The 12,253-nt window shown below is 38.7% G+C and overlaps 1 protein-coding gene across 3 annotated transcripts in view; it reads left to right on the top strand.

Annotated features, from left to right (window-relative positions):
- The window catches only part of LOC128657318 (gastrula zinc finger protein XlCGF7.1-like), a 67,928-nt gene extending 62,345 nt beyond the window's left edge, over positions 1-5,583 (top strand). For all 3 annotated transcript variants that reach the window (XM_053711616.1, XM_053711617.1, XM_053711615.1), the window contains one exon: positions 4,644-5,583. In XM_053711616.1, the coding sequence (XP_053567591.1) occupies positions 4,644-5,173 (530 nt within the window). In that variant the 3' untranslated portion in view covers positions 5,174-5,583. The remainder of the gene's footprint in view (positions 1-4,643) is intronic.
- The last annotated feature ends 6,670 nt before the right edge of the window (positions 5,584-12,253 follow it).

The following is a 12,253-nucleotide window of genomic DNA, read 5'->3' as shown; positions in this document are numbered from 1 at the left end:
GAACTATTATTATTATTTTTTCACTAACTTTACCACGATTCACTTATTTTTTCATTTTTGTTTTTTGAACTTTTGCCTGATCACTCTTTTGACCACTTTTTTGATCACTGTCGCATCGTTTTGACTTTTAGGGATTTAACTTTTTTTCACTGTTTTTTTTTAACATTTCACATTGTTCGCAGGGAATACCATTTCCCAACGATATCAACTTTCAGCTAATATTGTATCATTTTTATCACATTATTTTATCTTATAAATTATGTGATATTGTTTTATGTAATTTGTGAATATATTGTACCATGGATCCATGATTTTAACATAATCTGTCTTTTATTAAATTTGCATTAAGCTTAGTTAAGCTAATAGAGTTATTTGAGACGTCACAGAACGATTTTCTACTTATTTATTTCCCATTTCCTATCTAACAGAATTTAGCTTTATCAGTTGAATTTACTTCCTCGGCCTTTGTTAGGCGCTCCTAGGTCTTTTAACATTATAATACTTTTTATAACCTTGATATTAAAGATTTATATAAGAAAATGCATTTTTACACTTTTTGTTGCAGGTTTATCACATGTCATGAAATATACATAAAATAATCAATATCCTGAAAAAAAGGTATATATGTGTGGGTTTTTCACTAAAATGACCTTCATTACGGCTTAAAGTGAATGTAAATTTTGATGTTATAGTGCCCGGTTTTTAAAAAATCGATTAAAAACAGGGGCACTCGTTTTGTAAAAAAATATTTACCTTTTAAACTTGACAGCCGCTCCAACTTCCTCCGCCCGTTGCAAAGCCTCTTCCTGGGTCTAAAATGAGAAATCCGGCTTCCTCCAATCACGGCATTGAATCACGGGGAAGCCGTGATTGGAGGATGACCCATCCATCATTTTTGACGTCAGAAATGGCTTGCGACGACCGGGGGAAGCTGGAGCAGCTGTTAAGTTTAAAAGGTAAGTATTTTTTCACAACGAGTGAAATGTAAATTTTGATGAATTAAAGTGCCCCTGTTTTTAATCGAATTTTTAAAAACCGGCACTTTTGCATTAAAACTTACATTCACTTTAAGTGTGAGCAGCATCTAAAGACTGCAAAACAGCTTAGCGCAGGTGTGGAAATGGCTCAGCAACTAAAGCAACAACTTTCCAGTTTACATCTATTATCACATTTGCTTCATTCTCTTGGTATCCTTTGTTGATGGAGCAGCAACACACTTCTGGGAGCTAGCTGCACACACTGGGTGACAAGAGGATATCAATAAAGGATATCAATAAAGGTACATGAAACCCAACATTTTTTCTTTTGTGCTTCAGACAGAGCGTACAATTAAAATAAATGTATTTAGTTTACTTCTATAATGAAATGTGCTGTGTTTTCCTGGTTTTCTTTGTTGAAGAGATATCTAGATAGGTGCAACTCTATGGAACAATACATTGCAGGAAATAGTGTTGACATCTAATGCTCTTGTAAATGTGTAACATTCTTTTAAAACCATTGCCTTATAGTGATGCAGACTAGTAAAATGGATAGATGTTTAAAATTATATGCTTTATCGGAATCAATAAAAATGCTTATCTACACATCCCTTTCTACAGGGATCATGTCAGGTTCTTGAGATTTGCCTTTCTGAGCAGTCATTATCAGTTTTAGTCTGACAGCAGTACCTAGAGTCTTTACAAAGGTTCTAGTAGGATTGCTGACTGTGATGTGAGCTCAGGAAATCTCTGAAGTTCCGTACCTGGATGATATTCTGGTACAGGCACTCTTCTCTTCAGCTTGCAATGAAACACACAAGTGGTTTGTCAGCTTCTTTGCAGTCATGGTTGTAAAATCAACCTACTAAGGAGATCCTTGACTCCGCGACCTGGGTATCCTTCCTAGGTTCTATAATCAATTTAATTACTATGACGTTCTTTAACAGAATAGTGCAGACTCAAACTGCAACAGTCTTCTTCTCAACTCCAACTCAATCCTCTTCCTTTCCTTGCTTAATGCAAGTTGTAGACCTCATGGTCAATATCTCAAATGTAGTTCCATTTGCCAGATTTCATCTGCAGCCCCTCCAATTAAAGATGCTGAAGCAGTGGAACAGAGATTATGAGGATCTTAGTTGAAAGCTAAACCTAGGAGGTTCATATGCTAATTTCTTAGACCTTGAAGGGCACCTCTAGTATGAAATAATTTTTACAGTTTTTCACCACTAGGGGCGTTAGTTCATGTGTTTCATATATTTAACATTTAGGAGTAAGCACTGATTGGCTAAAATGCAAGAATCCTTTCTTTGCTTCTAATTAGACAATGTCCCAGCAGTGGCTTACATCTGTCACCAGGGCGTAACTCAAAGTGCCTTAGCAATAAAAGAGTTGGCACACATTCTGAATTTTGTAGAACGCCATCATTGCATTATTTCAGCAATTCACATTATGAGTGTGGAGAATTGGGTAGAAGACTTCATCAGTCATCAGTACCGACTTAGATCTCATGGCCTCTTCCTTGAATCACAAAGTACCCAAGTATTGTGCAAGGTCTCAAGATACACAAGTGACTATAATAGAAGCACTAGTGATTCTCTGTTCATTCAATCTGATTTACATATTTTCTCCTTTTGTATAACTATCCAGGATAAGACAGTGGTGCATGGCCTTGCAGGACTGGGTACACAGATCTGGTAAAAATGTCTTCCATTCAGAAGCACCTTCTCTCTCAAGACCCCTGTGACGGACTCTGGATACCCCAACTGGGTATCTCTGCCAAAAGAGACCTTCTCCAACCCTAGAATCTGTAGCTGTAGAGCTGGAAGTGATTTTTGCAAGTAGCCCATCCTAATAACCAGACAAGACCAGTATTAAGGTGAAACAAGAACAGTTTTATTCACTCAAACTCACAGTATTTATACACAACACTCACAGTATTTATACACAATTGCCATCTGATAAGAGCCTAATCCCATTAGAGAACAATACCCCCCCCCCCGACAGCCTGGCGCCTCCATAGCAGCTATGGGAACTGAGATACCCACATCATGTAGGTCGGAATTTTTGGGTGATCCTGAGGGAGTTGCAGCTATTCCCACGTACCCTTCAATAGCGTCGGATTCCCAGGGGTCATAGTCCAAAAAGGGTCATGATCCGTGGCTGGGGACCGGAGCATCAGAGTGGTAAAGTTACCTCGGCATAGTCCATAAAGGGGGGGGTGTGGCAAAAACCCCACAGTTCCATAGTGAGCTCCCTCTTTGTAATCACACCAGCCCATGCCCCTTTGAGAGCAGAGTTCTGGAGCATTGGGCTTCCGGAGTGAACTAGGTTTAAGTTCAGCAGGTATCTCTGGTGCGCCCAACCGGCGACTAGTTCCATAAGATCCTGGCTGGGGCCCAGTAAGGCGGAAAGGGGTAGGGTGGGATAGAGATCAGCTCTTTCAAAATTCAGTCACTGCAACACAATGTGAAATACAAAGGAAAAAGGGATCACTCTTGCAGCCCGGTATCCATGCCAGTCTCAGCCCCTGATGGTAGGGCAGAGGGGAAAAAGGGGAACCCGCGGCACCGCCTGCCCAGAGTTAGACCACCGGATCACCCCTCTAGGCTGGGGTATGCCACTGGCCTGTCACAACCTCATCTTCCAATGCCTGATTTTGTCATAGAGAGGTTTTTTAGACCAAGTTATAGACACTTTCCTTCATGACAGAAAGTCTGTTACAAGACACATCATGAAAGGTGATATCATAAAGGTTTCTTTTTGTCTTATATGATATAACTGAATGCATATATATGCTTTCCATCTGTATTTTATGGGTGTTCTATGGGAGTAACCTGTATTTTAATGGTGAACCATCACCAGTAGTTCCTAATATTCTAAGCAATATCCACCATTTTAGGCAAAAGTTTTCACACATAACTGTATCACCTACCTTCCTTTTAGTGGTGGGATTAGCAATTGTAAGAAATCTAATGAATGTACAGCAAAACTTAGTTTCCATATCTTTTATTTGAAATCTTACTAATCAGAGCCCCCTCCACATTTCCGCTATCTGCATTTACTAGCTATGTGATCAGATTGTTGAAAAGGCAGTGATCCCTATAGTTTCCTATGGAAGGCACATCACCACTCAACTGAAGAATGAGGGTCACTCCACTTTATTTTATTTCACCCAGAGGACGGATTGCGTGACTGTCATGAGCATTTCTCCCTGATCTGACAATCCTTTGAACATCGGGCCCTTAATCTCCTTGTAGCAGAAATACTCTGTTCTCTCCTGCCTACATCTATTGTAGCATGTGGACCTCACCCAGAGGTAAATGTCAGTTTATTCTTATGTTTGCAGCTATGATTTGAATCCCTAAATGTCTGTGTCAATTTTAAAAGCTCTAAATACAGTTAAGAAAAATAATAGGTAAAGAAAATTACAACCGCATTGAATACAATTTATTTCTGTAATTTACAAATATAAGATACCTGGGAAATCTTTAAACGTGTTTCCTAATGTTCATTAAAACTGCCCTTTAGCCTTTGCATGGGGGCTGGGGATCAGTGTAGGGTCATAGCTAGTCCCCTCCCCTTGTAGTAGAAACAGTTTTCAAGATAAAAATAATTATGTCATTAATCAATAACATTTCCATTGTGTTTTTTTTTTTTTATTAACAGGTAGCTTTACAAACTGCAATGCTGATGCTTCTTTCCGTCTTCAAAATCAAAGAAGCCACGTGGGAAATTTATGTGCTGAATGTGGGAAATGTTTTACTGTGAAATCGTCTCTTATTAGGCATCAGAAAATTCATACAAGAGAGAGAGCATTTTTATGTCCTGACTGTGAGAAATGTTTTACTACGAAATCTTCTCTTATTAGGCATCAGAAAATTCATACAGGGGATAAAGAATATTTGTGTTCTGAATGTGGGAAATGTTTTACTTTGAAATCACAGCTCATTAGTCATCAGAAAAGTCATACAGGAGAGAAAGCATTTTCATGTTCTGAATGTGGGAAATGTTTTACCTTTAAATCAGCTGTTAATAGTCATATGAAAATTCATACAGGGGAGAAAGATTTTGTGTGTTCTAAATGTGGGAAATGTTTTACTCAGCAAGGAACTCTCATGAATCATCAGAAAGTTCATATTAAAGAAAATCTGAGCTTAAAGGGACAGACAAGTCCAAAAAAAAAATTCATGATTTAAATAGGGCATGTAATTTTAAACAACTTTTCAATTTATTTTATTACCAATTTTGTGTTGTTTTTGGTATTCTTAGTTGAAAGCTAAACCTAGGGGGTTCATATGCTAATTTCTTAGACTTTGAAGGCCACCTCTAGTATGAAATAATTTTTACAGTTTTTCAAAACTAGGGGGTGTTAGTTCATGTGTTTCATATATTTAACATTGAGCTCACACACGTGAAGCTCCTAGGAGTAAGCACTGATTGGCTAAAATGCAAGTCTGTCAAAAGAACTTATATAAGGGGACAGTTTGCAGAGGCATAGATACAAGGTAATTACAAAGGTAAAATGTGTATTGTTATAACTGTGTTGTCTATGCAAAACTGGGGAATGGGTAATAAAAGGATTATCTATCTTTTTAAGCAACAAAAATTCTGGTGCTGACTGTCCCTTTAAACTCTGAAGCATAGAGACCGAAACATAGTTGTCATCCACTCAGTGTCTAGAGTGCAGATGATGACTACATGTTGTCCTCTGGGGGGGGGCACATTTGGGACTGTTTTTGAGGCCCGCTCTGTACCTCAAGCAGTTACAGCGTGGCTCAGTGTGTTTATCATCCCTGGGAGATCCAGGTTCCCAAAATAGGTTTAAATAGCTAATAATTCACAGTGTTTCCATAGCTGGAATTTAAATTGACAAGGTGTATATGTTAAAGGGTGAGCCCCTACATTAAAGAGATTACTAAACCCACATTTTTTTTCTTTCATGATTCAGACAGAGCTTTCAATTTTAAGCAACTTTCTAATTTGCTCCTATTATCAATTTTCAATTTGTCTTTGTTCTCTTGCTATCTTTATTTGAAAAGAGGGGATGTAAAGCTTAGGAGCCGGACCATTTTAAGTTCAGCACCCTGGATAGCACTTGTTTATTGGTGGCTACATTTAGCCACCAATCGGCAAGCGGTACCCAGGTGATAAACCTAAAATGGGCTTAAAATTGCATGCTCTATCTAAATGTGGGTTTAGTATCCCTTTAACACCCAAAGTGCAAGAGGACTCTAAAAGTCCTTGTCTGGATTAGGATAGCCCCACTGGCTGCATAAAAACATAATTTATGTAAGAACTTACCTGATAAATTCATTTCTTTCATATTAGCAAGAGTCCATGAGCTAGTGACGTATGGGATATACATTCCTACCAGGAGGGGCAAAGTTTCCCAAACCTCAAAATGCCTATAAATACACCCCTCACCACACCCACAATTCAGTTTAACGAATAGCCAAGAAGTGGGGTGATAAAAAAGTGCGAAAGCATATAAAATAAGGAATTGGAATAAATTGTGCTTTATACAAAATCATAACCACCACAAAAAAGGGTGGGCCTCATGGACTCTTGCTAATATGAAAGAAATTAATTTATCAGGTAAGTTCTTACATAAATTATGTTTTCTTTCATGTAATTAGCAAGAGTCCATGAGCTAGTGACGTATGGGATAATGACTACCCAAGATGTGGATCTTTCCACGCAAGAGTCACTAGAGAGGGAGGGATAAAATAAAGACAGCCAATTCCTGCTGAAAATAATCCACACCCAAAATAAAGTTTAACGAAAAACATAAGCAGAAGATTCAAACTGAAACCGCTGCCTGAAGTACTTTTCTACCAAAAACTGCTTCAGAAGAAGAAAATACATCAAAATGGTAGAATTTAGTAAAAGTATGCAAAGAGGACCAAGTTGCTGCTTTGCAAATCTGGTCAACCGAAGCTTCATTCCTAAATGCCCAGGAAGTAGAAACTGACCTAGTAGAATGAGCTGTAATTCTCTGAGGCGGAGTTTTACCCGACTCCACATAGGCAAGATGAATTAAAGATTTCAACCAAGATGCCAAAGAAATGGCAGAAGCTTTCTGGCCTTTTCTAGAACCGGAAAAGATAACAAATAGACTAGAAGTCTTACGGAAAGATTTCGTAGCTTCAACATAATATTTCAAAGCTCTAACAACATCCAAAGAATGCAACGATTTCTCCTTAGAATTCTTAGGATTAGGACATAATGAAGGAACCACAATTTCTCTACTAATGTTGTTGGAATTCACAACTTTAGGTAAAAATTCAAAAGAAGTTCGCAACACCGCCTTATCCTGGTGAAAAATCAGAAAAGGAGACTCACAAGAAAGAGCAGATAATTCAGAAACTCTTCTGGCAGAAGAGATGGCCAAAAGGAACAAAACTTTCCAAGAAAGCAATTTAATGTCCAATGAATGCATAGGTTCAAACGGAGGAGCTTGAAGAGCTCCCAGAACCAGATTCAAACTCCAAGGAGGAGAGATTGACTTAATGACAGGTTTTATACGAACCAAAGCTTGTACAAAACAATGAATATCAGGAAGAATAGCAATCTTTCTGTGAAAAAGAACAGAAAGAGCAGAGATTTGTCCTTTCAAAGAACTTGCGGACAAACCCTTATCTAAACCATCCTGAAGAAACTTTAAAATTCTCGGTATTCTAAAAGAATGCCAAGAAAAATGATAAGAAAGACACCAAGAAATATAAGTCTTCCAGACTCTATAATATATTTCTCTAGAAACAGATTTACGAGCCTGTAACATAGTATTAATCACAGAGTCAGAGAAACCTCTTTGACCAAGAATCAAGCGTTCAATCTCCATACCTTTAAATTTAAGGATTTGAGATCCTGATGGAAAAAAGGACCTTGCGACAGAAGGTCTGGTCTTAACGGAAGAGTCCACGGTTGGCAAGAGGCCATCCGGACAAGATCCGCATACCAAAACCTGTGAGGCCATGCCGGAGCTACCAGCAGAACAAACGAGCATTCCTTCAGAATCTTGGATATTACTCTTGGAAGAAGAACTAGAGGCGGAAAGATATAGGCAGGATGATACTTCCAAGGAAGTGATAATGCATCCACTGCCTCCGCCTGAGGATCCCGGGATCTGGACAGATACCTGGGAAGTTTCTTGTTTAGATGGGACGCCATCAGATCTATTTCTGGAAGTTCCCACATTTGAACAATCTGAAGAAATACCTCTGGGTGAAGAGACCATTCGCCCGGATGTAACGTTTGGCGACTGAGATAATCCGCTTCCCAATTGTCTATACCTGGGATATGAACCGCAGAGATTAGACAGGAGCTGGATTCCGCCCAAACCAAAATTCGAGATACTTCTTTCATAGCCAGAGGACTGTGAGTCCCTCCTTGATGATTGATGTATGCCACAGTTGTGACATTGTCCGTCTGAAAACAAATGAACGATTCTCTCTTCAGAAGAGGCCAAAACTGAAGAGCTCTGAAAATTGCACGGAGTTCCAAAATATTGATCGGTAATCTCACCTCCTGAGATTCCCAAACTCCTTGTGCTGTCAGAGATCCCCACACAGCTCCCCAACCTGAGAGACTTGCATCTGTTGAAATTACAGTCCAGGTCGGAAGCACAAAAGAAGCCCCCTGAATTAAACGATGGTGATCTGTCCACCATGTTAGAGAGTGTCGAACAATCGGTTTTAAAGATATTATTTGAGAAATCTTCGTGTAATCCTTGCACCATTGCTTCAGCATACAGAGCTGAAGAGGTCGCATGTGAAAACGAGCAAAGGGGATCGCGTCCGATGCAGCAGTCATAAGACCTAGAATTTCCATGCATAAGGCTACCGAAGGGAATGATTGTGACTGAAGGTTTCGACAAGCTGCAATCAATTTTAGACGTCTCTTGTCTGTTAAGTCATGGACACTGAATCCATCTGGAAACCCAGAAAGGTTACTCTTGTCTGAGGAATCAAAGAACTTTTTGGTAAATTGATCCTCCAACCATGATCTTGAAGAAACAACACAAGTCGATTCGTATGAGATTCTGCTAAATGTAAAGACTGAGCAAGTACCAAGATATCGTCCAAATAAGGAAATACCACAATACCCTGTTCTCTGATTACAGACAGAAGGGCACCGAGAACCTTTGTAAAAATTCTTGGAGCTAGGCCAAACGGCAGAGCCACAAACTGGTAATGCTTGTCCAGAAAAGAGAATCTCAGGAACTGATAATGATCTGGATGAATCGGAATATGCAGATATGCATCCTGTAAATCTATTGTGGACATATAATTCCCTTGCTGAACAAAAGGCAATATAGTCCTTACAGTTACCATCTTGAACGATGGTATCCTTACATAACGATTCAATATTTTTAGATCCAGAACTGGTCTGAAGGAATTCTCCTTCTTTGGTACAATGAAGAGATTTGAATAAAACCCCATCCCCTGTTCCGGAACTGGAACTGGCATAATTACTCCAGACAACTCTAGATCTGAAACACAGTTCAGAAATGCTTGAGCTTTTACTGGATTTACTGGGACACGGGAAAGAAAAAATCTCTTTGCAGGAGGTCTCATCTTGAAACCAATTCTGTACCCTTCTGAAACAATGCTCTGAATCCAAAGATTGTGAACAGAATTGATCCAAATTTCCTTGAAAAAACGTAACCTGCCCCCTACCAGCTGAGCTGGAACGAGGGCCGCACCTTCATGTGGACTTAGAAGCAGGCTTTGCCTTTCTAGCTGGCTTGGATTTATTCCAGACTGGAGATGGTTTCCAAACCGAAACTGCTCCTGAGGATGAAGGATCAGGCTTTTGTTCTTTGTTGAAACGAAAGGAACGAAAACGATTATTAGCCCTGTTTTTACCTTTAGATTTTTTATCCTGTGGTAAAAAAGTTCCTTTCCCACCAGTAACAGTTGAAATAATGGAATCCAACTGAGAACCAAATAATTTGTTACCCTGGAAAGAAATGGAAAGCAAAGTTGATTTAGAAGCCATATCAGCATTCCAAGTTTTAAGCCATAAAGCTCTTCTAGCTAAGATAGCTAGAGACATAAACCTGACATCAACTCTGATAATATCAAAAATAGCATCACAGATAAAATTATTAGCATGCTGAAGAAGAATAATAATATCATGAGAATCACGATGTGTTACTTGTTGCGCTAAAGTTTCCAACCAAAAAGTTGAAGCTGCAGCAACATCAGCCAAAGATATAGCAGGTCTAAGAAGATTACCTGAACACAGATAAGCTTTTCTTAGAAAGGATTCAATTTTCCTATCTAGAGGATCTTTAAACGAAGTACCATCTGACGTAGGAATAGTAGTACGTTTAGCAAGGGTAGAAATAGCCCCATCAACTTTAGGGATCTTGTCCCAAAATTCTAATCTGTCAGACGGCACAGGATATAAATGCTTAAAACGTTTAGAAGGAGTAAATGAATTACCCAATTTATCCCATTGCTTGGAAATTACTGCAGAAATAGCATTAGGAACAGGAAAAACCTCTGGAAAAACCACAGGAGCTTTAAATACCTTATCCAAACGTTTAGAATTAAAATCAAGAGGACCAGAATCCTCTATTTCTAAAGCAATTAGTACTTCTTTAAGTAAAGAACGAATAAATTCCATTTTAAATAAATATGAAGATTTATCAGCATCAACCTCTGAGACAGAATCCTCTGAACCAGAGGAATCATCAGAATCAGAATGATGATCTTCATTTAAAAATTCATCTGTAGGGAGAGAAGTTTTAAAAGATTTTTTACGTTTACTAGAAGGAGAAATAACAGACATAGCCTTCTTAATGGATTCTGAAACAAAATCTCTTATATTATCAGGAACATTCTGCACCTTAGATGTTGAAGGAACTGCAACAGGCAATGGTACTTTACTAAAGGAAATATTATCTGCTTTAACAAGTTTGTCATGACAATCAATACAAACAACAGCTGGAGGAATAGCTACCAAAAGTTTACAGCAGATGCACTTAGCTTTGGTAGATTCAGCACTTGACAGCGATTTTCCTGTAGTATCTTCTGACTCAGATGCAACGTGGGACATCTTGCAATATGTAAGAGAAAAAACAACATATATAAAGCAAAATTGATCAAATTCCTTAAAAGACAGTTTCAGGAATGGGAAAAAATGCCAAAGAACAAGCTTCTAGCAACCAGAAGCAATAAAAAATGAGACTAAAATAATGTGGAGACAAAAGTGACGCCCATATTTTTTCGCGCCAAATAAGACGCCCACATTATTTGGCGCCTAAATGCTTTTGGCGCCAAAAATGACGCCACATCCGGAACGCCGACATTTTTGGCGCAAAATAACGTCAAAAAAATGACGCAACTTCCGGCGACACGTATGACGCCGGAAACGGAAATAGAATTTTTGCGCCAAAAGAGTCCGCGCCAAGAATGACGCAATAAAATGAAGCATTTTCAGCCCCCGCGAGCCTAACAGCCCACAGGGAAGAGTCAAATTTTTTGAAGGTAAGAAAAAAATTATTAAATCAAAATGCATTATCCCAAATATGAAACTGACTGTCTGAAAATAAGGAAAGTTGAACATTCTGAGTCAAGGCAAATAAATGTTTGAATACATATATTTAGAACTTTATAAACAAAGTGCCCAACCATAGCTTGGAGTGTCACAGAAAATAAGACTTACTTACCCCAGGACACTCATCTACATATAGCAGATAGCCAAACCAGTACTGAAACGAGAATCAGTAGAGGTAATGGTATATATAAGAGTATATCGTCATTCTGAAAAGGGAGGTAAGAGATGAATCTCTACGACCGATAACAGAGAACCTATGAAATAGACCCCGTAGAAGGAGATCACTGCATTCAAATAGGCAATACTCTCCTCACATCCCTCTGACATTCACTGCACGCTGAGAGGAAAACCGGGCTCCAACTTGCTGCGGAGCGCATATCAACGTAGAATCTAGCACAAACTTACTTCACCACCTCCATCGGAGGCAAAGTTTGTAAAACTGAATTGTGGGTGTGGTGAGGGGTGTATTTATAGGCATTTTGAGGTTTGGGAAACTTTGCCCCTCCTGGTAGGAATGTATATCCCATACGTCACTAGCTCATGGACTCTTGCTAATTACATGAAAGAAATGCATTTTGCTGAAATTTAACAAACACGTTTTTTTTTTTTTTAAAAAAGAGTCATTTGAAAATTCAGCCTGTACTATATTGAAAACAAAATATACAAAAGAGGTAATAACTTCAAATAATATACACTAAAACATGTGCAAA

The sequence above is a fragment of the Bombina bombina genome, chromosome 4, assembly GCF_027579735.1.
Source record: "Bombina bombina isolate aBomBom1 chromosome 4, aBomBom1.pri, whole genome shotgun sequence".
Classification (NCBI taxonomy): Eukaryota; Metazoa; Chordata; class Amphibia; order Anura; family Bombinatoridae; genus Bombina; species Bombina bombina.
Note: the sequence above shows the minus strand (reverse complement) of the source record. Positions and strands in the feature narration are given on the sequence as shown.